Source organism: Sturnus vulgaris, chromosome 22 (genome assembly GCF_052056855.1).
Source record: "Sturnus vulgaris isolate bStuVul1 chromosome 22, bStuVul1.hap1, whole genome shotgun sequence".
Taxonomy (NCBI): Eukaryota; Metazoa; Chordata; class Aves; order Passeriformes; family Sturnidae; genus Sturnus; species Sturnus vulgaris.
Window position 1 is genome coordinate 4,126,144 of NC_142264.1, and position 26,190 is coordinate 4,152,333.

Sequence of the window (26,190 nt, forward strand, 5' to 3'; positions counted from 1 at the left end):
TATTCTATGCTGATCTGTAAAATCATGGTGCATCCAAGGGATCTCACTTCCTGAGACAGTTTCCAGATGCAATGCAGGGAAATCTCTGCAGTGCTGATCTCCCAATCCCAGAGTATTTATGACCCATCCTCACAGCGCACAGACAACACTGGAAGCCAAAGATTGAATCCTGCAGGTGTTGCTCACATGAATGGTTTCCCCTGACCCTGAGCTCGATAATGTGAGGCAGGGGCAATGCTGTTTGAAACTGGATCAGCTCAAACCATGAAAAATTTTGGCCTTTTGTGGGTTTGAATCGACAGAAAGTTGAAACTTGCAGAACACCAACCTTTAAAATGGGAAAAGCGGGGTGTGCTAAACCCCTGGGAGCCAGGTTTGACAAGGGATAAAGCTGCTGAATCCTCACAGTGAGGTCCAAAACTAATTTAAATCTCTTCCCCTCTCCCCCTGCTCCCAATTTCCCCATCCCAGTTGTTGTGAGATGCATCAGCTGAGAAGGAAAGTTGGAAAGTGACACTAATAAGGAGGGCTCAGACGCACTAAGAGTATTAAAAGGTTAGGTCATGGTGTGTTCTATTAAATAGAATATTAATTGAATTCTTGACATCTGAGGTGAACTGTGACATGCTCATGGGATAAATATTGCATTTAACAGAGCATCATGACCTAAAGCTGTAAATACTATTGAGCATCAGTGCCAATCCTTCACAATAGATCTTAGCCCCAGTCCTCAGGGTACGAATGCTCCCTTGGAGCTTTGGAAGCTTGAGCTTAAAACCAGCTTTCAAGTTCTTGTTTCTGGTCTCAGTTAAGTCTGAAATTGCTTCTTCCATCTCAAGGCTACACTCTGCCTCAGACCTGTGGTTACAGACTGTTAATACAAAGCTAGAACTGGACGTTTCAAATGCCACATGCTACACGGTGCAAGAAAGATGGAAAGAAAATTTCTCCATTTCCACCCCCACACCATAAAGAAGATTAAAACATTACAAAGACCAATTAAAAATAGGGAATCTCACGGCAACATTTTCATTAACCCTCCCTGGTTCTTCTTTCTGTCTCATTAGTCATCACAGGGAGAGGAAGGATCATTTTAATTAGCAGCATTGTAAAGCTTTATTTAAGGCAACTGCCCCTCCTGCTGCTCTTTGGATTACCCTGACGGCTTATAAATACAATACCAAATCATTACCAGCCAAAAACAACACTGCTGAAGGGTTTGGAAGAAAGAAGATCCACTATGGTCAATGTTTAGGGCTCTTTAACAATGTCCTTTCTCCTTATTCAGGCATAATTCAAGCGTAATATTGGGCTTTACGAGACAACTCAATATCCTCTTACAGCAAAGTCCTTTCTAGTTGAGGATACCATGTGTTCAACTCCCTTCCCTTTGTTTGCAGGGCAGGGAAAGCACAGAACCACATCTGATAGGATAGACATGGTAGATACGATCACAGGTTTTCCAGCATCCCAATTTAGAATTACTTGTTAAATTCCTAAATTAAAGGGACTGTGGGATGCTGACAGCCTCGCAGGAGGGGGGTGAGCAAGGAGACCCCAGCTGGGGGAGGCTGGGGGAGCATTTTAGAAAAGAGGATTTTGAGAGTTTAGGAGGGAAACAAAGCGAGCCCACATTTCATGGAAAGGAAATTGCTTTTTCCAGTTATCGCTTGCTGAATTTCATGTTTTTATAGAAATTAACCCAATGGGTCTGTTCTTTTAAGAAACCCTCAGCCAGCATTTCCAGCCAGCAGTTTCCACAGCTGGGAGTGCAGTCCAGAGTGCATGTCCAGAAGAGTTCATTTGCTCTCCCCCACACCCGTGAAGGTGTGAGTGACCCCAGTGCAGTGCCCGGGTTTATTTTCAAACAAGTTGGAGTCACTACATTGCAATCAGGGATTTGATGCAGCCCAAGATCTCTCACACGGGAAAACATCACATTTCTCAAGATGTAAGCTGCACAAAATGTCCTCCTCCACGTCTCTGTTAGGGTTATTAGGATTCCATTAGGACTATTAGGATTCACAGTTTAGATCCATGGCCTACTTTCCCTGACCTGAATATTTAACTGTGGATTCTTCAGTACACCTGGGTCCTGCAACCTCTAATTGTTCATCACTGTCCAGCCAAGGCAGCTCAGTCTTTCCCTTGAAACACCCTATTAGCTACACGTGGGAGTTTCTGTGCTGTGAGTACCCTGTGGAGGAGTATTTATGGTGGGGTCACAGTCAGGATTTGATTTTTGAAAGTCAGAACATCACACAGCTGAATTTAGCTGAAAGTTTGGGGTACTTTCTTTACTGTGGGTACCAGCAAAGCAAGGTTAATACACCTCTGCATTAAGGTGTATCAACCACCAAATTCTTCCACTTTATTGCTTGACATGACAAAATGAGAATCAGACCAGCTGACAAAAACTCTTTAGCACTGAAATGTGAAAGCACAAAGTGCAGTTCATCTCCCCAGAAAACAAACTCACCCTGACTTCAGCTGAGCACTGAGCACAACGTGGAGATAATACTGGCTTCTTCAAAAAACCATGTCTATTCCTTCACAAAGGTTTAAAAATTATTCTGAGTGCTTGATGTTACCTATGTGAAGTATTTTAAATAATAACAAAAAGGGAGATAGTAATGATGTATCACTGAAAGGTTAATGCCTTGCTATGTGGAGTTTATTTCATATTAAGATCTGTATCTGTGGAGGTTTGCAGGGAGAGATGATATCTTTTATGGAAGTAACTGCTACATGTCAGACTGTCACAAATACACATTAAAATATTTCCACTTAAAATAAAAAAGAGAAGAGGGGAACACCAAAGTTCTAGTTTGGGCCTGATCAGAACCTCAGCCAGGCTGAGCAGGTCACACTCCTGAGCTCCTGTCACTAAAGGCTCATCATCCAACCTCAGAGGCCAGAGCACTGCCACAACTGCAGCTTCAAGGGATCTCAGCCTCCAGAGATCACAGATGCTAAACTCACTTAAAACCAGACAGTGAAAAATAGTCAGAGTAGCAGCAATTGTAAAAGTTTATATAGGATTTGCTTTGTTTTCTATTTATAGTTGCACTGTGTTTTCCTTGTAATACATTTTTAATGACTTATAAGGCCTAGTTATTTATTCTCCTGAAGCCAAATACTTTCTGTACCCTGATGATACAAGGGAGTGAGCTTTGCACAGAGGAGCTCTGTGGGAATGGCTGGATCTGCTCCCTGCACTGGCCCCAGGCTGGGGGGACCCTGCCTGGCCCTGGGGACCCCCACAGCACCCAAGGCACTGCTGCACCCCAAGCATGCAGCTCCCCACTGCCTCCCTGCACAGGGACTGCCTGTGCAGAGCCCTCCCTGGACCAGAATATTTTCAAATTGCTGATTATTCTAGCTGCACACAAGGGAGGCTGTTTTTTATGGTTATTTTGCTTTACATTTCTTAATCCAAAATTGACTTTACTTAAAAAACAAAACAACCCCCAAACCTGCAGTGCCTCATAGGCAGTGGTCTCTTCCATCTGGGTGTTGAAAAGTTGAGTATGAACAACAGATCTTTGAAATGGCAGCTTTTAGCACAAAATATAATTAATCTGCAAAACCAACATCCATCCCTAAGCACAAATGCTGATTGCCTCATGATGAGTCTAACCAGAATGGTATTAACTCTACTGTTCTTTCTAAATTGTTATCTACCCAATATTTTCTTCTGACTCTTCTTCATATTAGATTAATAACTATGTAATCACTTCATTAGTTTATTTAGATTATGTTATTTTAGGAAATTATTGTTTAGATCAGCCTTGGCCTTCCCATCTCTCTGTGCCTTCCCAGAATTAAGTGATATCTGAGGAAACCAATTAATTGCAACTCGACCGCTGTAATGGGGTCTGGTCTGCAGTGTGGCAATGTCTAATGGAGTTTTAATTTCCCCGTGGTGAGTCAACATTTGCTTAAAGAGAGAAAACTCTTAGAGCAAAACACTGCCTGAAACACACACAGTCTGTGTGGGCTGAACACTTTGGGGCTGCTGCTGCTTTTTTGGGGGGTAAAATTCACAGAGGGGCAGCAAAGAGCATCAATTCCCACCAGGGGCTGAGGTTTCCTCTGGACTTGCAGGGCATGAAAGGTGTTCAGCCCAATCCTACAGGGCTCCTCCCAACCCTGCAGGGTCCTGGGGGCTAAAATGAATTTGTCACCCAGTGAAGCTTTGACAGCCCTTTTTAATGCATGGTGCTCCTCAGGCAATGCTCATTTAAGTGTCCTGGGCCCTCACTTTGCAGTGGCACCAGCAAAGTCCTGGCCATGGAGCAGAGCCCTTTGTGGTGGGGGCTGTCAGACACAAAACCTTATCCCCAAAAAACCTGCTGGGAGACACATGGGACAGCAGAATTTACAATGAGATTTTTTTTCCATTAATTGGCTTGTTCAGAGTATTTAGTACTGCCAGAAGTAACATTTAGGATTCTGGGTGGAGGCAAAACACCCAGAGCCCTTTGAAATGCCCCTGGACCCTCCTTCTCTCAGGCCCTGAGCCCCTTCCCAAAACTCCAATGCTGTTTTGCTTGGCAAAAGCTGACAAACTTCTAAAGTCAGTCTGGTCTGCCTTCCCCAGTTATCTGACAGCTTAAAAGGTTTGAAACAAAGCTACATTATGATGCAACCAAATTCAGCAGCATCTGATTAACAAAAAGGAGGCCACAGCTACCTGACAGCAGCTGGTGGTTATTTTTTATTTCTAAAACAAACTGATGGCCTCAAACATTCATACATGTTTGGGGGTGGTTTTTTTGTTTGTTTAAATGTCTCATTTCCTGGTTTGTTTTTCTTCTGCATCGTGCAGGGAAATAAAGTTTTGCAATTCTTCTTCTCATAATAAGTCTGTCCAAAAATGATGTTGCTCGTTGTGTTGAAAGATGGTTTCATTTTCTACTCAAAATTGGTATGAAAAATTTGCCTTGCCAAATGAACATTGTATACTGAACTTGTCAAATCCTCTCTCCTGACACAAATAAAAGATAACATTGGGTGGCAGCATGTAAAACAGCACTGACAAGACAGCTGGGATGGAAGCAAAGAAATGCATATTTTTCTCTTTCTCTCTTCCAGAGCAGGGAATGGGAAAGATCCAGGTGAGTGAATGCTGGCGTGTTACAACCAAAAATACATCATCTAAAGACTTAACAAGCCATTTCAAGGCAGCTTCTGAGATGAACATAAGCGATTCCATTTCTGATTAGTAAAATCATGACAAAAGCATCAACTTTTTTCCAAGCAGCCAAGAAAGCTGCTAAGCAGGAAGAGTGGCTGGGTAAAAGGAATATTCAGTTAAAAGTTCACGACTTTGCTGTGCAGGCTGGAAGGACTATTCCTAGCACTGCAGAAAATTATTCCAAGTATATTTAAAAATAAATAAGGTAATGACAATACTTTCATTAGATCTGCAGTTTCACCATGTAAGTGAAATGTTTTTTTCCCTATTAAAATTGTTGATTGAAGGCTGTTAGCTATTTATCAGCCCCAAAATTACATTTCTTCTCTCCTCTTAAAAAATCAGAACGACTGCATAGTTAGTAACAAGAAAAGACTCCTAAAACTGCAGTTTTGGGGTGGGGGGGGAGCAGAAATACAAGCATGAAACACAGATTGCACCTTCAAATCCCCGATGGCATCACGCTTCTTTGTTCTGCTAAGAAAAATTAACCTCAATCTCGGCTCAAGGTCCCCCGATTGATTATCATAGTCATTTAAATACTGTAATCTCATTTTCAGCATCAGGGAAAGGGAGCGAAAAGAAGAAAAAGAGAAAGAGGTGGGGAAGCGAGGGGGAGAGAAAGAGAAAACAGAATAAATTATCTGACAAAAGGAAAAAGGCCCTTTCTGCTTACGGAGCCTATTTCAGATCCTTCCACTTGATTGGAAAAGTTGATGAAGTTTAAATGAAGCAGAATTAGAGGCTCAGGCCACTGAGTATTGACAGGGGCCCATGGAAGAATGTGCAATTCAATAGGCCTGATTTCTGTGGAAAGCAGGGGAAAGGCCTAAATGGTATAATCTTCAATCAAATCTAACATCGACACTGACAAGGCAGGGTAATGAGATAGGCCAGATCAGGCATGTTGGTTAAAGAAATTAATCCCTCTCGCTGCACCAAGAGTTCAGCTTTGATGCCTATTGTACAGAGCCCTGTCCCAGCCTATCTAAATGCTAACTAACTGTGGGTGTGATCTGGGACTGTGCTTTTCAGTGCTGGGGCTAAGCTGAGAACAATTTTAGCTCCCTGATTATGGTGGCAGAGGTGGGACAGCGGTGCCAGCACCGGCAGCAGAGCAGGGATGATGGATGCAGCCAACCCCGTGCAGGGAAAGTTGCATTTCTGCTTCTCTTAAGGCTTTATCACACTCTTAATACGTGGTAATTAATGGAGTTACAATTAATGGTGTTATAATTCCAGCTCACTGGAATCCCCTGGGAGCCACCAGAGGGGCTGGGCAGCCAGGAGGGTGATGGAGAGAGCAAATATAAAGGGATGTGGGGAAGTTGAAAAGCTGCAAACAAAGGGACTCTTCTACCTGGGCGAGCAGCCCAAAGCTCCTGATTAAAACCAGTGTTATTTTTCAGGCTGGTTTGCTCTTAACAGAGCAATGCAAGGTTCACTGTGTTTGCTTTGCTGGTTTTTATCCCCCCCAGCCTGGGAGTTACACTATTATTTTTAATCAGGTTTCACTTGTAAGATTTTTAGGGACAAATCTCGTGCTGGTTTGCTTAAACAAATCAAACTAGAGATATTTCCCTTGATATTGAACTTTTCTTAAAGGCTGTTGCTGCAAATCTAGTACTAGGTCCCACTTGCATTTATCTTTGCTACTTCAAATAAATCTGAGTGGGAAAGTCAGCGTAATTTATTTGATAAAGTACAAATGGTTAAAAAAGAAAATATTCTCAGAAATGCAGGTTCTGTCTAATCTGTACAATGCGAGCAGCCAAGCAAGAACAAAACAACCCCTGCAAGATGACAAAAGCTTCTGAAATCCAATAATTAGGCATAAGAGCATCTCTAAGAATTTGCATGGAAAGCAATCTGCCCTTGGGGAAAGTGTGGCTAAAAACTCCCAAAAATCAGGAACTGAAAATGCTGGTCTCTGTGACTGCTGACAACATGCTGTCTTTACTCTACATTCTGCTAGGCAGCACTGGAAAAGAGGGGAAAGACTGTGGGAAAGGTTTAAAAATAAAGAGCTTTTCACCGTTGGGTGAAAATGCCCAGCCAGTGCCCTCCTGTCCAGCACTGTCCTCACTGAGCCCCCTCCAGCTTTTCCTCGATGCTCAGGGCACTTTGTAGTGCCTTTTCCAGAGAAGGAGAATTTTTATTGGTGTTGGAGTGGGAAGCTGAGGTTGGAGAGGGAAGAGGGCAGAGATATTTCTGTGCTCTCACAGTTTTAGCTGGGTCTCTGGTGCTGCTCTCAGCCTGCTGGGCTCGGTGTCCCTGGAGAAAGGTTGGTGGGTTAAGAGCACTTCAGTGGGATTTGGGATATCCCTGACTTGCTGTGTGGTGTCTTCAATTTGAATTAGTCTGAAAATCATCTCTTGGTTTAGTGTGGTTTGGGGGCAGCATTAAAAACGGGCAGTGGCTCTTGCCCTAAGTTTCTTAAATCTTTCTGAGAATAAAGCCTGAGTTTTAGGTTCATCATAAAAATTTACAGCCTGCAGCAGCTCTGGATGCACTCTGAATGTATGGATCCATTTGTGACCCATTTCATTTTAGTTTTTTCCTTATCCTGTCTACATCCTCTCATCCTTTGGTTTAATTTTTGTTTTTACATCCCCACCAACCCGGGCAAGAGGCTGTGCAGATGTTCTCTGCTCTGGCAGAACTGCTATTAGGGTCATGATGCAACAATTTGGTCTAACCATTATTATTGTGCTGGCTGACTTCAATAATGCACTTTTAAATCAAAGAGCCTTTGAAGCTTTATTTCCATTGTATTAGACAAATAAACATCGAAGATTTTCACAAACATAAAAGGCATTCACCTTGTAATGTTTCTGGGCTTATTAGTCTCACCAATTTGCATTGTTTTGTTCACATAAAGGATCAAAATGCCCTTTTGCTTGATTTTACATCCTGCCTGTGGATCTTGGGAGTGAGCAGCTCCCAAGGCCTGGCGCTGCTGGGGCTGTCCCTCTGCCTGCTGAGTCACAGCTGGCACTTTGGAGCCTGTGTTCAAACAATCAGGAGGAAAAACCCACTACTTTCATTCATGCAGAATGTTTACTTGCCTCTTGGAAATACCTTATTTATTTCAGCAGTGCCTGTGCAAAATATGGGAGGGCACTAAAGCTCATAAGGAGTTTAATTTTTAGTGTACCAAATAATTCATTTAAAATCTTAAATGAGTTCATGCTGAGAAGAAAACCCTTAGAAGTCGGAGCATTGGAAGGAAAGCTCAGAACCAAACCTAATGATTATTTGACTAACCAGCCCTTCATTAGTTTATTTCTCTAATGAATTATTGAGGCACTGCATAGACATCTCAGAATTCATTTTTAAAAGCACAACACTGGTCTTAGATTGCAAAAATATAATAGTACTCGTGATGTAATAATAATAGCAATAAGCACACAAAATGCTGCATAAACACTAATTAAACCTCAGTGTCCCCAAACAGCAAGCACAGAAGGCAGGATGCTCAGCACATGTAGTGATTTGAGGTAAAGAGTACAATTAGCACCAAATAAAACAACCTTATTCCAAACACAGCTCATGGTACTTGTGGCTGCTCTGTTCTGTGTTACAAGGGAGAGATGGAGAAATTGAAGTCTGCTCTCTGATCAAGTTTCAATAAAGGTATTGATCCTAAACAGCTGTGAGCAGGTTTAGGTAAGGGGAGGGAACAAAATTATTTAAATTATCAAAGCTAACACCTGAGGGAAGTTACCCAGATCCTCTGGAAGCTGACTCCCAGGGCTGTGATCAGCAGTTTGCCACACGGGGGGCTCTGGGTTGATGTGGAAACAGCTGGGAGTGAGATCCTGGCTGTGGCTGAAGCCCCAGATCGCTTGAGGGGAGCAGAGACAACGGGACATCACAGCCCTTCCTGGGCTGGGTGGGTGCTCTGTGCAATGGGAAGGATTTTGCTCCTGTCAGTCCCATCCCTCACCCATGCCGAGTTCACCTTGACTCCTCACCAGGCTGGTGCCAGAAGAGATAAAGAAGATGAGTGGATTTGGAGAACTTGTTAAAAAAAAAAAAAAATCCCAAATCACCCAGGAAGCTGAGGGTTAAAGGCTCAAAGATGAAGGACAACGTTCAGATGTAAAAGCCACAGTCCAGGTCAATAATAAAAGCTTCAGAGTGATGGAAAACCTGCCCTGTCAGTAATTTCTATTCCAAGAGATGTTTGTGATGATGCAGTTGTAATATCCTTTTTCACACCATGAACTTGTTCATCTTTGTCTCTTGCTTAATTACAGCTTTTTCTTTTCTTTTTTTCACTGTGTGACACAATTTTAGTTTGACAAAATGGCCCCACTTGCTTTTGTAGTGTCCATCCTATGGATCATTCCAGAAATCAAAATGATTTTGCAACAAATGTCAGCAATGCCTTGCTCTGTGACAATCAGCTCAGAAATACTTCATGATGAGCTTCAGTGGGCACGAAAGGAAAAACAGAAACGTGGTGGGTGATTTCTGCCTTTACTTGGTACCCACACAGGCAGTGCAGTCCCTTGGTCACCTGGCTGCAGGCTCCCAGGTGAGCCCAGGGAAAGCTCTTCTGTGCATCCCCTTCACCCACCAAAAAGGGCAGCTCACTCTCCCTGGCCTGGCTAATCCTTCCTTTCCTGCGAATTCCAAATCCAAGGCTATCAGTCTGCCAGTTCCTGTGGTTTTGGGAGCTTTTTTGATCATATATTCTTCTTCTGGAGATGGTAGCTGCTGAAATTTTATTGCTTGAATCTTGTAGTTTCTGCTCAATCTCATTTGGAAAAAAGGAAAAACTTCCAGCCCTCGGGGCTGTAGAGGAAAGCTTAGGAAAATGAACCCTAAATGCCCTGGCATTCAGACCAATAAAGACAGCCTGGCATCGGTTGTCATGTAAATAACAAGCTTGTAAAACAAACACTGCACATTCCAGCAGTTCTGTTTGTTAAATCTGCTTCTCCTGCAGTCTGGACTGGGACCTGGTGCCAGCCTTTCCTGGCCAGCAGAGCACTAGCACCATCCTCCTCCTCTTCCTCCTCAGAACTGCCAGTTTGGAAACAACTTTTCACTGCTGGGAGCAGCAGCAGGGGCTCTGAAGGTGAGCCCGATGCTTCTCAGGGTTTTTCCCGGAGAGCAGTTCCCTGCTCTCTGCACGGCCCCCGGCTCCACCTGGACAGGTAAGTGGATGCTTTGGCACGTGGGGCTGCATTTCCCATTTACCTTCACACATCAAGAAAGGTAAATCCAACTCTTTGCTGGTGACAATGGCTTTGTCAGCAATATGCTGAACTTAATTATCCCATATTATGCAGAAGATGTTATTCTAAATGTAACCAAACTGCTGTGGGTTGCTATTTCTGAAGTCTGTGTTGAGCTTGCCAGGGGTTAAGCGTGGTAAACTCTTATTTCCTGCCCAGAACCGATTTATTTTTGTAACACAGGAGTTTTCAGTAAGTTTGTACTGGAAAAATGCTTGGCTAAGGCTTTTACTGGTGAAAACAGACCAAAAATGCTTTGCTCAGATTTTTACTGGCAGCAGTAGATGAAATGCTTTCCTCAGTTTTATGCTGCAAGCAAATATATATTGATAACCAAATAAACTCCTTGATTAATTAAAACACACCATACATTCTAGCAGAGAAACAGAGCATTCATCCCTAGAAATCTTTATGTGAGAATATGATTGTTTTAATCTGTCATAGCCAGAGTCTGTGGACACATCCTGTGGGGAGGCTGGGGCTGGGCAGAGCTGAGGCAGGAGGCTCAACCACAAACAGTCCGGATTTTGTTTGGATATGTGATGCCATATTTCAAACATACATAAAATAACTGAAAGAGAAAGAATGATGTCCTCTGGCTGCTGCAGAGTAGGAGATCTGTCACATTTGCACCAGGGTTTTGGGGTCTAAGTGCTATTTGGAGGAGGATCAGGGACTAAGTGTCCCATCCATCTCCACTGGCCTCAGGTTCTTGTGTATTTGCTGCCCAGAGAACCTCCCTGGCAGCTGCTGGAGCTGTGTGTTCCTCATGCCCTCCCTCGGCTGCCAGCAGCACTCGTCCAGGCTGCAGTCGTCTCCAAACCTTTTGTCCTTTTCTACTAAACCATCTTTGTGTCCTTCAGTTTCAGCACGAGAGCTGGGATTTGATGGCCATCCTCTCCGGAGTGCTTGGTCCCCGGGGCTGTGCTGGGGAGGAGCAGATTTCAGCTGGGAGCAGGAGGAGGATGAAGAGCAGAGGGCTGATGCTGTCCCTGTGCCACCACTGGTGCCAAGTGCCAGCATTTATCCAGCAAACTGCCACCCCGCCCTGTCACCTGCGGGCAGACAGGGACACCCTGGTGAATTCAGCACTCTCCGGGGCAGGGTGGGAAGGCAGCTGGCAGGGGGGCAGCAGTTTGCTGCACAAACTCCACAGCAGAACCTACCACGAAGTGCAATTACTGCTGGTTCCAAGAATAAAATCGTGCCTGTTATCACCCTGCTCACTCCATGCTCAAGGATTGCATCAGGTGGATGCAAATCTCCTCACATCCCTACCAGCAGACAGCCTCCTGCGAGGAAGCTTCGAGAAAACAGAAATCGTCCAGAATACTAAAATTGAACACTACCTTTTCCTTCTAAAACTTGCTCAAAGTTTACTTTCACCAGGCCAGACTGCAGAAATACAGATTGTCTTAATTTATTAAACGTACCACGATTTAAAATTGCTCAGAATTCCCAGCGTCAGGATGCTCTGCAAGAGTTATCCTTCCTATCAAACTTGGGGGATCCAGAGAAAAGAAAGAAAGGAGAAGTTGTGGATTTGAACAAGTGAAGCCGCTTTTGAGTTCTGACACGGAGCCAGCTTTTTTTCTGTGCCTGACAAAATTTCCCAATCGATTTTTAGAGTTTAATAAGAAAACAAAAGAATTAAACACTGCAAAGCCTCAAATTCCCAGCGACGCTCCAAATTCCCAAATTTTACGGCCAACTTCCAAGCCTGCCGGTGCAAGGCGCGATTACTGAGGAAGCCGAAGAGCCGAACTCGGGCTGGAAAGCCGCGGTTTAAGCGGGGAAAAAAGCTTTGGGAGCAGGAGCGGCTGCCCTGGCAGGGGAAAGGCGAAACGCAGCAGCTCCAAGCGCTCGGTGCCGGCCCCGGGGGAGGGCTCGGGGCTCGGGGCTCGGGGCTCGGGGCTGGGAGCCCGGTTCGGGCACGAAGCCGTTCTGCGAGTGCCATCCAGGGGACGGGAGCTGCACTTCAGCAGCTGCTCCGGGAGAGGCGGGGGTTAAAGCGTGGCTGGCTGCGGTGTCGCGGAGGAGGAACCAACCCAAGCGAGGTGTTTCTAATTTCCCCAGCAGCAGCCCGAGCTCAGCCGGTGCGCAGGGCAGGGATGGGAGGGGGATTAAGAAGCTGAGAAGTGCCAGGAGTTTGAGAAAGGGACCAGAACCTTCATAGCAGGTCTAACAATACTAATTACAGAATCACTTAGGGTGGAAAAGAGCTCCAAAATTATCGAGTCCAACTTGTGACCGATCACCACCTTGTCACCCAGCGCAGAGTGCTGAGTGCCACGTCCAGGAATTCCTTGGACTCCTCCGGGAATGGTGACTCCAAACCTCCCTGGACGGCCCCGTCCAGCTCTGGTGGTAATTTAGGTGGATACACTTTGTGTGACCCTCTCCCCAGGACCCCTCTGCTGTGTCTGGGGGTGGAGGGCAGCCCCAATGACATGTCGGTTCCTGTCCCCGAATGTTTCCCAAACCTCGGGATTTACGACCTGGGAAAACCCTCAGAGGCAGAATCCATCCTCCTCTGTGCTCATCACCGGGCGGAGACCGCCAGGTGTTTAAAACACGACCATGCTTGTAAAGGAGCAGTGGGGAAACACAATTTCCTTGTCATATAAATCATTGGTGGGGGGAAAAACTGGTTTTAACCGTTTTAAGGGGAAACTTTTCTGCTGTGGAGCTCCCGGCCCTGACTGTGACCCCCCATCCTACCTGGGATCCCGTTAGTTGTGGGATGGGAGGTGGCCATGGCGATGGGATAGAAGGTGGCGATGGAATGAGAGGTGGCCATGGCGATGGGATAGGAGGTGGCCGTGTCCGGGCAGGGCTCGGGGGCGGAAGGAACGGGGGTCTCGGGGGTCGCGGGGCTCACCTTGAGGATGAGAGGGTTGCGCAGCATGCTGAGCCGGACCAAGCCCAGCCGCTCGTTCTCCGTGCCCGGGCCCGCCTCGGCCAAGGTCATCGGCCGGCGCCGGGGCCCCGCTCTGACGCCCACCATGGCGGCGGGGCGGGGGTTCGGTCCCGGGCCGGGGGGTCTCGGCTATCCCGGTGCCGAGACTCTGTCGGTGTTCCTGGTCCCGATCCCGGGGGTCTCTGCACGGCCCCGGTGCCGGTGCCGGGGTTCTCCCACCGGACTCGCGGCGCGCGCGGCGGCGTCCGTTTCCAGGCAACAGTCGGTGCGCCGCTCTGATGGGTCCGGCTGGGGCCGCTTCCGCCGGGGGAACGAATGAGCCGACGGAACGGATGGGCCAGGGGTGGGGCATGGGGGGTTGGCGTCGCGGGCGGACACCGCGTGGAGGTAACGGAGACCCGGCCGGACGGGGCCCTGGAGGGTCCCAGAGGGGCTGCGGGTTCCTCCCAGCTTGGGGCTGCCGAGAGCTCTGTGGGTGCGCTGGGAATCTCCCTCGGTAGCTCGTGGGTGGCGGAGAGGAGCGGCGGGGTGCGGCCCGGCCCCATGCCCGTGCTCAGCTGCGGTTTGTCGGTATCTGGACCTAGCGGCGAGACGTGGTTTGAGCTCCACTGAGCCTTCAGGGCCGCTCGTTCCCCTCGGTGGCCGGGAGGGGATGCCCGGGACCGGCCGGCGGTGCGAACCGCCCTGGGCACGCGAAATTTAAAGGCGCCTGTTTCAAACGTGACGGGGCTGCTGCGTAGGGAGTGTTTTGTTTGTGCTAGATGTAGAAAATGTGCTAAAAATGCTCCTTGCCTCCTCTGTGTGGCTGAATTCTGCAGCAATTGCCCTGTCCTGGTACAGAGTCGGCAGGGGTGAGCTCGGCCCGTCAGACACTTCAGATTAGATCATTTTTGGGTTTAGTGCTGATGAGTCTCATGTTTGTTTGTTGCTTTTAGCTTGCTGCTTTTTCAGTGCTGAAAGCTGAGTTGAACGTTGCTGAGTTATTCAAAGTCAAAGCTAATAGTTATTAAACTTGTTAAAGTGGTTTTTTTGTTGTTGTAGGAAGGCACTTTGAAGGCTGGTGACAGCTGTGATGCACATCCGTTTGACAAAGAAGGCATCGACTTTTCCTAGGCACTTCACAAAACTAACTGGATTGAAAAGTAAGAATCTAAGATAGAACTGAGTTTTTAATTGTTAAGGTTTTGGGTGGGTTTTGTGCTTTTTGTTGTTTGTTTGTTGTTTTTTTTCTGTGGGGGTTGTGTGTTTTAAACAAACTATGTATAGACGAAAACACCTCAATAAAACTCCTCTCTTTTACTTAAGAGAAAAAAAATGAAAAGCAAAGCGCATGCAGATGATTTTCAAGTCCACGATTTTTTCAAGAAGAAGAAAAAGAAGAAGAAGAAACACAACGATTCCAGCAACACACATGAAAATGCTGAAACTGTGGAAGATCCAGAGCTCAGCCACGCTTCCCTGGTGCTCTTTGAAGATGCAGCGACACAGGATGGGGAGGAGAGGAAAAAGAAGAAAAAAGTGAAAAAAAAGAATGGGAAGCAGCAGACCTCGATGGATAATTACATTGTGAGGGTGGAACCTGAAATGAGCAATGGGACTGGAGCAGCTGCTTCCCCGAGGAAGAAGAGGAAGGGTCTGGACAGCACTGATGAGCTCAGTGATGGCACCTGTGTCCCTGTGAACCAGTACAGCAGCCAGGACTGCCAGGAGAATGCTGCTGATTGTCTTTATTTTAAAAAACCCAAGAAGAAAAAGAGAGAAAAGCACCCTGAAGGGGGTGAGGTGTGTGAGCTGCCTCCTTCTGAGGAGAACAGCAAGAGCCACAACGAGAAATCCAAAAGCAAGAGGAGGAAGAAGAAGAAGAGAGATGGCAGTGCCCAGGACGTTCAGGAGAACTCAGAGGGGGCAGCTGAGCAGCCACTGCTGCCACCCTCAGAGCAGGACAGGGGACACAAGACATGGCCTTCACCTGCAGGTGAGGATGGAGGCTGTGATGCTGCTTCTGCCATCACTGAGGTCTCCATGGAGCCCCCTGCTGATTTTTCCACACCCAATAAAGCAGCTAATCGAGCAAAAAAGACTCCAGCACGTGCTAAAAAGGCAATTAAAAGCAGCGCTTTTGTCATGGAAGAAAGCTCTTCAGAGTCTGATGTGACGTAAGTTCAGGTCTTGTTTGTGGGTTTTTTTGCCTTCCTCCACTCCCCAAATAAATTCCTTCTTGTTATTTAGGTTCCAAGGTTTTCTTTATTCTGTTTTGTGTCTGTTCTAAAGAAACACTTTGAACTCGCACAGCGTTTGTGATGTTAGAGACCTACTTTAAAAGTTGAGTTTTCTTGTGGACATCTAATAACAATTTTTAAGAATACTTCAGTTTAGGCTTTTTTCTTCTCTTTAAAAAACATAGGGAAATAATTTATGTGCAAACAATTCACATTTAAAAAAAAAACAAACGTGGGGGAAAAGCAAAGGATTTCATTTGTAAAATTTGATTTTTATAGTGAACATATGCATTTTAACCAAGCAACTAATAAGGTCAGCTAAACAGAGTGTTCTTTGCAAATAAATGCTTGTGTAAGTAGTTCTTGATGCCTTTACAATGTCTAGAACATAAAACAGGAGCACTAGTGGATTTTCAGAACTTCAGAAAGCTCCTTGATTATTTTAATCAGTAATTTGGTAATAAGTTACAATTATTAAATTATGTTAAAAAGTTAGAAATGCAAGGCAGTGCATGTGTGAAGTGTTTTTTGTTCTGTAATTAATGAATGTATTCTTTTAATTGTACAGATGTTAAAAAAAATTCTGTTTTGGAGTTCTAGTGGCATATTTTATGTATTTTTTTTTTTTGTAATATCAGGACACCAGAAGCCTTGGCACCATATAAAAAGAAGCAGGAGCAGCAGAACAACTCCTTTGCTGAATTGGCAGCCTCTGATGAGGTCAGTGTGGATGGTGAAGAGGGCCTGGACTCTGCCATCACTTCAATCATGGATTTGGATACTGCAAGACAAGAACTGGAGGAGTTTATTCCTCATGTGAAGAATATATCAGACAGTTCAATCAAACAAATGGTTGGAAGAGACCTATCAAGGTTTAAGGAGTTTAAAAAGCAGGGTGAGCTCTCTGAAATCGTGTTGCAGTGAGCAAGAACTGTGCAGCTGTGCTAATGTTTGGACAGAGGGAAAAGTTTCTTGTGTCATGTCTGTTGCAGCCATAGAGTCTGGTTCATTTCATTCCATTGACATATTTTCTGTTTCTCTGTTTTGTAGCATCTGCTTCCACACTGGCAAATTTCAGTCCAAACTTGTGTGTTAATTGCTGATTCCCAGCTGGTTTTGGCTCTTTCAGTTTTCTCTTTTCCCCTCTGAATTTGTTGATACCTGAGCTAAAACCTGAGATGTGCAAGAGATGGTACTTGAGAGTTGACTTGATTTTTTTTTTTATTTTTTTTTTTACCTTTTTATATTTTAGGTATTGCTGTCAAGTTTGGCAGATTTACCCAGAAGGAAAACAAACAAATCCAGAAAAATGTTGAAGACTTCTTAGCACTTACTGGACTAGACAGTGCTGAAAAACTTCTGTTTACCTCGAGGTATCCAGATGATAAAGAGACCATCCATCGCCTAAAAACAGAACATCATTTTTGTGAAAAAATCTGTGAGTATTTAAGTTCATCCTCAGAGAACTGAATGTTACATTCTACAAACAACCTGGTGATATCGTGGCATATTTTTGTAAAACAATTTTTATTGAAAATCACTGATGTTGCTAAATTTGATAAAAAAAGGAGCTGCTGACGTGGTGTAGTTGATAATCTGCACAGTCCACTGTTTTTATTATCTTGTCTCAAATAGGAGGATTTTAGGGATCAAACATGGTCAAGAGTAGTAAAGACTTCCAGACTTGCATTTGGACTTTATGGCTTTAAGTGTATAACCTGCTAAGCTATAATTAAGGTTACTAATGGCAGTTGTGAGTGATTAAGTCCTGTCTGAAATTGTCACCTGTTCTTAGATCACATAAATAGGTGGCAAGTGCAGGACTGAGGGGGGGTGGAAGAAACTGAACCATGTCAGTTTTCCAGGGCATGGGGATCTCCTCAGTGCACCAGGAGGAGCTTTATTCTGTGTGTTTGGTGACATCCTCTCAGGCAAGGCAGAGTAAAGAGCAGCCTGTCATGGATCAGGATACTGGGATCAAATACAGATTTGTTCCTGTGTGATTATTTCAGACACACAGTCCTTCCCTCTGCATTGGCACGTTTGCCTGATGTTGACTTTCATTCCAGTCTGGAGTTTGCTCCTGGGCTGGGAAGGTTTGGCAAAGTCTCATCAGTGTTGTGTGCCTTGCAGTCCCCCCTCCTGGGCACTGCTGACCAAGGTGCTTATGTGTTCCCAGGGATTGGTCTCTGTGGATTTTCACTTGGTTTGTGCTGGATGCCCCCAGTGCCTCCTTTTCCCAGTTGGGACAGTCTGTGTCTCCTCAGCCTCCTGCCTGGTGGCTGTCTCATGTCTCTCTTTTAATGGGAGTGTTCAGCATGCCAGTTACATTTTAATCACACCTGGATCAAATGCACATCCAGTCCATGCAGTTTGTAGCTGGTGAGTGAAAAGAATCTGTTGTTGACAGCACAGTCATGAAAATGTGTGGTGTTGGGTTTTGGGGTTTTTCATTTTGGCCTCACCATTGTTAGAAATGTTTGTTGAACATGATCCTTTACCTTCCAGCTGAGGGCATACCCCGGCCCTGGAGGCTGATATATTATCGAGCAAGGAAGATGTTTGACCCAAATAATTACAAAGGAAGGTAAGGGAATACTTTAAAAGTGTTTCTGAATGCTACTATCAATCCGTGTTGATCATTTGTATATTAAAAATGGATTCAAATGAAGATCATCTCTCCCATTTGTGTCAGTTACTGTGACTTAATTGATAGTTCATTTTCCCTTATTGATTTCTCTGTTCTAAAATGTGACTTGAAATGATAATGATGATTAACATTGATCACCTGCAGATGTTACAGGTCTTTAAGAGGTTGAAATGGTTTGACTTGACAGCTGAAGCTGTGCCCATTTCCTCAACCAGGTATTCTAAGGAAGAAAAAGAAACATTAAAGAAGTATCAAGCTCTGCATGGCAATGATTGGAAGAAGATTTCTGAGTTGATGTCCCGTTCTAACCTCTCAGTTGCTATGAAATTCTCTGAAATCAAGTCAGGTATGTAATTTTAAGAAAAACAAATTTTGTGTAATGTTATTTGCCCTGTTTGATGTAGATACCCTAAACATATGGAAAAAGTCCTTCAAGTATGGGGGTTTTAATTAATTAATTAATTTGTAGTGGTGGTCCTCTTCTTCACACCACTGATTACATTTTCATATAGAAAGGATAAGAAAGATCTCTGAAAGAAAATGGAACAAATATAACTCTTTATTAAGAGAACTGACATCTAAAAAAGATGATTTCATGGGGAGGGCAGAAGGAATTTGGCAGCCAGGTTTAAAAAGATAAAAGCTGGGGATCAGACTGTTCTTTAGTGTTTAGGCTGAGCTCTCAAGTCTGGTATGCATAAGAGTTTCTTGGACATGCGTTAAGAAGTTGGTACTATAAATAAAAATCATGCAAAGTGAAACATTTGCTCTTTTGCCTTTTTTCCCCCAAATCATTAAAGATAAATTATGCCTTAACCTGGTGGGTTTTCACTTTTAGCTACTAACTATGGTGCTTGGACAAAGGAAGAGACCCAGAAATTAGTGAATGCAGTGAAGGAGGTGCTGAGGAGAAAAGCACAAACAGAAAATGCAGGTTCTGTTTTGTCACTGGAACAGTCAGACACAGAACTCTGGATTGACCGTGAGAAGCTGTACGAGACCCTGCCATGGACTGAGATTGAAAGCAAAGTGGGAAGTCGATACTGGAGACAATGCAAACAGAAATGGTGAGGCCTTGGACTAAACTGAGATGGTAAAATGTGTTCTGGGGTGTATTTATTGTGTAAAAGCTGTTTTGTACCATGGTGATCCTTTGGTAGGACAGGTAAGAGATTTGTAGAGCACAGAAAAGGCACTGTAGATGTGTCTGAGACAAATAACTCTTTGCTAGCTGTGGCAGGTTTTCTGTTTGCTGTGATAGCAGAGCCTGATTTCTGCCTGATGTGCTGAGGCCTGAGCAGCAGAGTTGACTTACATGATGAACCCTGGGCATTGTGACTAACCAAAATAGTATTATTTAGCTAAAAATAGATGATTGGGACTCATGCTGTTTAACACCAAACCAACTTCTTCAGAAACTTTCACATAATCTTGTGTAGTTATCTGCAAGAAATGTATAACTTTAACAAACTTTCCCAACAAACAGGAATAGCAGCTTGTTTGTAAGGTATTTTAGGGGAAACCCTGCCAGCCAAGACCTGGGCCCTGGTTGGGAAGTGTGGCATCAGATCCAGGTGTTTCTCTGCTAAAAATACAATCAAGGCACTCTGACTTGCTGATTTGGGGCCTATAAAAGCTGGACCCAGTTTTGGTGTGAATTTGGAGACCTCACCTAGGGGTGGACACACTGTGTGGGATTTCCCAATTACTGGGAAGGATTCTCCAGGTCCTGGCTGTGAAATGGGGCTCCCCAGTGACAGGATCTGGATGATGGTAAAATACTGAGGCAATTGGTGGTGTATCTTTCTCAGTCACTGTCCTTTCTCTCATACAGTAATGATTTGTGCATTTCATGGCTTACTTTTGCTTGTTGCTAAAGCCAAGTGTGTAGTTTTATTGAATGTATAACTTTACTTTTTTTGTTGCCTTAATGTTCATAGTAAAATAAGACCATTCTTTCCATTGATGATTCTGTCCTTCCAATCCCCCCTGTCACTTGGCAGAACATTGCCTTTCTGGGACAGTAGCTGCATCTTGATGCTTGGAATTTCCTGAAATGATAGAAGCCCGTTTTTGTGTGTTTTCAAAGGAATTCGATTTTAACAAGCAAATTGACCAGAAGGCAGCAGATGTACAGAGGGACCGATGGATTAAGGGCCAAGATCGATATGATTAAAAGGTAAAGTTCTGAGCACTGGGATGTTTTGGTATCTCCCATTTGAACTGTGTTTGTAAAAGTTTTCAGGGTGAAAACAGCCTGCTTGCAGCTTGATATGTTTTGTAATCATTCTTTCTCTGGAAAAAAATGTCCTTTAATTTCTGATTGAGGGAGCTGGGAGCACTGAATTATATCTTGAGTTCTGCCTGCAAATTGTTTCTGTTTTACATTCACAGGTTGTATGAAACAAAAGCAGAGGATGCCAATGAAGTAAACTGGGATGAACTCGCTAACATTTTTGGGTAAACCTCCTTTCCCTCTTTCTATGGATACAAAGGATAATTAAAGCAGATGAATCAAAGTTCTGATACCTTTACAACTGTAGGAAATGCTCAGTTTGGAAACATTACAGTTGCATATCCTGGCATAGCACTGAACAGGAAGCCAAGATCTGAAACCCTTAACATTCCAAATACTGGAGTGTTGTGTATCTGTGCTTTCAGTGTTAATCAACTAATGGGAAGAATTATGATTTGATATTATGGGTTCATTATTATTTGAATTCCATCCTTTCTGCCTAAATCTAAGCTAGGGTTTGACTGGCATCACTCTCAGGAATGAATAACTCAGTAACAGTTCAGCTTTATGGTAGTTCCTTGCAGCACTAATTCTTTGAACTCTTCTCTTTGCAGAGATGTTCCTAGAGCCTATGTGCAATCAAAGTTTTATAGGCTAAAAGTGTCCTCTGTCCCTTTATGGAAAAGAAAATCTTTTTCTGGTCAGTATGCCAGCTGTTTGTATGTACTCCTTAAGGCTTTGGCTTGAATCTCAGAGAATACATATTCTGGTTCAATGTTTTCCTAATTGGCTAAAATCTCAGGCTTTGTACTTATTCTACTAAATTCTTTTTTATAACTTTGAATGTCCTCTTTGTGCAAGTGCTTATGAACCTGTTCTTTTTAATACCTTGGCTTGAAAAGTTTCAAGACTCTGCATTTTAATTTCTCTTTGCCTGCTCGTGTTATGTCTGATCTCCCTGCAGCCCCTGTGACCAGAAAAATGCAGAGATTTTGTGCATTTAACACTGACAACATAATTTAAGTCTGTGAGATCCAATTAAAACTGCTTTTTTTTTTCCCCCTCATAGAAATTATTGATTATCTGTATGAGAAGACGCTCCCAGAACTTGAAGAAAAGTTAAGAACGGACGAGAGGAAATACCGTAGTTTTGGCATTTCAGCAGCCAGCCAGCATCATGAGGTTTTCCGGTTCAGTGACATTTTTACCTCTGGTGAAGAGAGTGATTAATTGATCATTAAGCATTACCTAATTTGCATATTTAACTGCAAATGGGTCTGGTTGAAAGTGGGTGTAGCTCACCACCTGCAAGTACCCAGGCTGTTGATAATGGGAAGAGTCAGGATAGGCACCTCCTGATTGTCTTGTTTTATCCTGAAGATTGAGTTACACAGAGCTTTTATGCCACCTTTTATTTAATTTAGCTCTCGTTTTTAAAAGTTTTTATGTAAGTATCCAAGTTGCTTGCTAAATGTCTCAAAATAGTTTTTTTTCTGTGGAGTTGAAAGCTGCTGTTTATTCTTTATGAGTGAACTTGGTTTTCATAACTTTATTTTTTAAAAATTCATAGTATTGGAAAAAGGTTTACTGTTTGCTTTTAAATCTCTGTAATAATAAGGTCTTGAGACATCTGTGTTGCTTTTTTTTTTTAACAGGTATCCTATTCTTAAAAGCAACTGATTTTATTTTTGATGCAGACTTACACTTTTTTTAAGTCTGCTAGAGAAAAAGGACTTTTGTCCATTACTATTCGTCATTTCATGCTAACCATAACAAATAATTTAGAATGTTGTAATATGTGGAATACAGAGACAAAACAGTGTGTATATATATATATACATATGCATACATATATATTTTTATTTTGCAAGGAGAATTTCTACATTTTAGTAAGAAAATTAAGCAATAAGATGGAGGTTGTACTCATGTTCTGTATTATACTTTTAACTCTCTGCCTGAAGTGATTATTTGTAAATCAAGTGGATGAATGTAAAATATCTTACAGTGTTTAGTCTTTGTATGAGTTTTTAGTATTTCCTATATACTGTACTAGACAGTAATGTAAGAAGACTCAGTCCCTGCTCTTTGAGGGTCATTTTGATAAGTGACAATTTCCTTCTTCAATTTTAGTAATCATGATTGAAAATTCAGAATTTTCAGTAGCATGAAATAAAGGCCTTGTTTGAGGGTCTGGAAGGCGACTCATAGCAAGGGATTTTTAAAGGAGAACTTTCCATATTTAATTATCTGACTTTAGTCACTGGGATTTTTGTGAGATAGGCACGGCCTCCCCTGCAATCAGCCACTCCTTCAAGGGCAAAGTTTTCCAGCCAAGAGATGAAATGGGATGGGGGGAAGGAAACACACACCACTTCCCGTTTAGGTCTTTGTGTTGCTTCCTGGGTTTGAAGGTTAAAAGCTGAAAAACTTGAATTTCTGAATCTAAAATGTTGGTGTTTTTCAAGTTTTTTTGTTTTTTTTTCCTTGGAAAACAGAGATGCTCAAATGATGCCTGGTTGTAAAGTTTGTAGAGTAGATCTTGCAGAAATAAACTTCTACCTCCATGATGAGATTTATTTTATTCTTTGCTTTAAAAGAAAACCGTTGTGGCTGAGTGGAATGCACCTCACTCTAAAGAGAGAAGCAGCCCTGTTTTATTGAGCAAAAAGAATTGGCAGAATTCAATACATTTGATGGAATTTAATAAAGTTTTAACAGTGATTGAGCAAGGTTCACTAAGCTTGATGGCCAAGTTCGCCTTATTAATGACTGCATGGAAGAAACATACAAAGGAAAACTGAGTTAAAATCAAGTTAGTGATTCACAAAGGGTAAGAAAAACTCTCCAGTTGTCTCCTGAAGTTCAGGATGGCCCCTCCTTCTTTCTTTTCTTCTTTCTGGAAGTCTGGGTGCAGCTGGATCCAGGCTTAGTGACAGACCTGATGAGTGCTTTATGTATTTGAAATTCATGGTTAATACTGAGTAGCCCCATGAATCAGGTATTTCATTACTAATTCAGCTGCTCAGTCACTTACCAAGGCTCTGGTGTAAGGGATCTCTTGCCCTAGGGCAGGGTGGGGCTCAGGTGTAAGAAGTTTCCCTGCTCCAGGGCATTTCCGTGGCCTGCAATCCAGCTGCAATTCAGAGTCGTTAGGGTGAAATTGGTGCCTGTTAATCAGCAGTACAGACAAGATAGATGCCTTTGTTTTAGCTCTGCTATCTCGTTCTCTGCTGTCATTATCTTGTATGTTTGGGCTTTAAAACCACCTTTCAAAATAATTTTCTAAGGCACTTTCACTCCCTTGTCTGTGAGCCAGGAGCATTCCACTCGAAGGGTCACCTCGGGGCATGAGCTCCTGTTATTGCCTCCCGGAAACTACTCAAGAAAAAATTTCTAATCCTCTTTAAAAGCAGTTTCTCTGCTAAATACGAGCAAGCCAGGGTTGAAATTGTAAACTTGGAGCCATTACTGCACTAGCTGCTCTGGGGAAACACAGACCTGAGGAAAGAGAGGTTTCCATCTCCCCAGCCCTGGGAATGGAGTAAGGAAACCTTTCCCCTCCTCTCCTTTGGTGCGGTGTGTGCAATCTGCTTGCACAGGGGCAAATAATTGCACGTTGATTATTTCCCAGGTGCTGAATAATTGCACAGGGAAGGAGCTTTTCCCTTTACCATCTTCTTCCCTGGGCCCATGGGAGCACAGGCACAGGGAGGCAGTTCTTTCATGTGGATATTTCAGTATTATTGCAAACAGAGCAAATTTAAAAAAAAAACAAACAAAGAGGCTCCATGGAATGATGAAGGAAATAATATTGACAAAGCTTTGTGTATCAGCTTGCATTAAAATTAAGAGCATGACAGATCCTTCCAATGTAGAAGCACCCTAAAAACTTGGGTGTTTCAAGCATTTCCCTGGCATGTTCATGGCCTGAGAGGTGTTACAGCACAAAACTCTTCAGCTGTATGGCATTACCAAAGACAGACAGGTGAGTTCCAAGGGTGTGTTTGCAGTACTTGAAAGCTGAAGAAGCAGCTGAAGATCAAACAGGGACTTGCTTTTTTCACCCCTCTCTCCTGTAAGGTCTAAAACAAGGAGGTGGAGAAAGGTGATGCTGATATAACTTGGGTCAAAGTAAGAAGATGCTCATATAGCTGGAGGTATAAGACACCAATATAACCTCAATCATAACTTTCTATACCATGCAATAGCCAATATAGGGTTAGCTAGTTGCTTAATGCTCAAATAAATGGAAACTCTCCAGGTGAATAATCTCAAAAACAGACAAGTATAGCTATACTGGGAAACAGCGGGATGTACTAATGAGAAATTGGCAAATGTAAAGCAAATTAGCCACAAAACGAAGAATTTAGACAGGTTAGATCCAGAAAGACCAAGGAACACCTTAACTGCTTGTGCTCTGAAGACAAAGTTGGAAAGTTGAGATGCAGGAAGACCTTGAGCCTTCATTGAAGAAGACCCCCAAGACCACCTGCTATGAATGACATTCTATTTGTCCAATTTATCAAACAACAAGATTAAATTTAGCAGGAAATTTTTAATAGCAACAGTTGCATATAAATGAACGCAATCAAAGTATTAGATACATATATTTGAGTATATACAAAATTTGGCAGTGAATAATTTAGTATAATTGAGGCTCATATAAAGCATAAGCAAAACCAGCTGGGGGTACGGGGAGGGGCTCGCCCTTCCTCACGTACCAAAAAATCCCACTTGTACACTATGTGCTAACACAGAATTTTCTGGAAAGCTCCTCCTAGTTTCTCTTCCTAAAATCTACATCACTGTGTTGTGTTGCACGTGCTCTACAGTAGTTAGGGGGTCTCTCATCCTTTTGAGGGTCTCATTTCCCATGAAGGCTCTTGGTCTTCATCGATGACCGAGGTGTGAGCTGCAGGTAGGGCAAGAGCACTGAGCTTGGGGTTATGTGACTGAGCAGATGTTTTCCATAATAAGAGTTTAATGAAGTCCCATGCCTGGAATCATCCCATTTTGGCCCATTCCAAGGTTGAAACTTTTTATTTCTAGATGCTGCTTATCAAACCTACATCCTTCTGCTACTCCCTTCTAACATCTGAGGGATTCCATCTGCTTCCTCTCACTTGTTTCCCTTTTGGCTTCGTAACAATTATTTTTTAATTGATACAAGTACAAGTTTACTCATACAGTTACAATTTAGTTAGTTTCAGAATTTCACTGGTGGTTATTTACAATGACCGGATGGTTATCTGTGAATCTGACTATCGCCAGAGATTTTGTGAATTGGGATAAGGATGTTTATTCGACCACCACTGCTTACCTGGCAAAACTGTGACAACTGAAAAAACAAAAATTATTGATTACGGCGGGAAACCATAGTATAAGAAGAGGCTGCGGGCCGGCGTTCAGTGGAGCGTGGTGTGGGCAGTGACCCCTCACGTTCCCCAGCGCTGCTTGCTCTGTCTATATCAAATAAAGCCATCGAAATTTTGCTGAATATCGAGACTTTTGTCTCTCATTTATAACATGCCCAGCGCTGAAATAAGCATATCCTTTTAACAAAGCTGGCTGGAAGGTATTTTGTCCCTGTCTTTGGTGCATCGACCCTTCGGGCAGTGCCCGGGCTGCAGGCCCGGCCCGGGGCCGTGCTGGCCCTTTAAGGCTCCTCCCGCGGGAGGCGGAGAGCGCCCACTTCCGGCCGCGTCCGGAAGCGCGG

The 26,190-nt window shown here is 43.6% G+C and overlaps 2 protein-coding genes and 1 long non-coding RNA gene across 5 annotated transcripts in view; 1 reads left to right on the forward strand and 2 right to left on the reverse strand.

Annotated features, from left to right (window-relative positions):
* Nucleotides 1–13,456, reverse strand: part of CFAP77 (cilia and flagella associated protein 77) — a 56,557-nt gene extending 43,101 nt beyond the window's left edge. The window contains exon 1 of the mRNA XM_088177492.1: nucleotides 13,331–13,456. Coding sequence (XP_088033618.1) covers nucleotides 13,331–13,456 — 126 coding nt within the window. The remainder of the gene's footprint in view (nucleotides 1–13,330) is intronic.
* Nucleotides 13,457–13,693: 237 nt separating this feature from the next.
* Nucleotides 13,694–23,044, forward strand: TTF1 (transcription termination factor 1). 3 transcript variants are annotated; one of them, XM_014873303.2, is made up of 12 exons: nucleotides 13,694–13,756; nucleotides 14,411–14,511; nucleotides 14,675–15,525; nucleotides 16,227–16,483; nucleotides 16,841–17,026; nucleotides 18,097–18,175; nucleotides 18,454–18,584; nucleotides 19,077–19,305; nucleotides 20,328–20,417; nucleotides 20,633–20,698; nucleotides 21,089–21,174; nucleotides 21,544–23,044. In XM_014873303.2, exons 3-12 carry the CDS (start codon nucleotides 14,684–14,686, stop codon nucleotides 21,702–21,704), a joined length of 2,127 nt encoding a protein of 708 aa, XP_014728789.2. In that variant the 5' UTR covers nucleotides 13,694–13,756; nucleotides 14,411–14,511; nucleotides 14,675–14,683; the 3' UTR covers nucleotides 21,705–23,044. The 3 variants fall into 3 exon arrangements, with proteins under 3 accessions (XP_014728789.2, XP_088033495.1, XP_088033496.1); XM_088177369.1 differs by having other exon boundaries at nucleotides 13,754–13,844; XM_088177370.1 differs by having other exon boundaries at nucleotides 13,754–13,840.
* Nucleotides 23,045–23,293: 249 nt separating this feature from the next.
* Nucleotides 23,294–25,932, reverse strand: LOC148221427 (uncharacterized). Its single transcript, XR_015808025.1, has 3 exons — nucleotides 25,795–25,932; nucleotides 23,509–23,607; nucleotides 23,294–23,422 (listed from the first exon to the last, which is right to left on the reverse strand). It is a non-coding gene; the product is annotated as an uncharacterized LOC148221427 (long non-coding RNA).
* Nucleotides 25,933–26,190: the final 258 nt, after the last annotated feature.

What these genes read in the sequence shown, in the direction of transcription:
- TTF1 (XM_014873303.2), top strand. Translation starts at nt 14,684, where the DNA reads ATGAAAAGCAAAGCGCATGCAGATGATTTTCAAGTCCACGATTTTTTC. An exon ending in TCATTTTTGTGAAAAAATCT is followed by an intron (nt 17,027 to 18,096) that starts GTGAGTATTTAA and finishes TTTACCTTCCAG; the next exon opens with CTGAGGGCATACCCCGGCCC. An exon ending in AAGATCGATATGATTAAAAG is followed by an intron (nt 20,418 to 20,632) that starts GTAAAGTTCTGA and finishes TTACATTCACAG; the next exon opens with GTTGTATGAAACAAAAGCAG.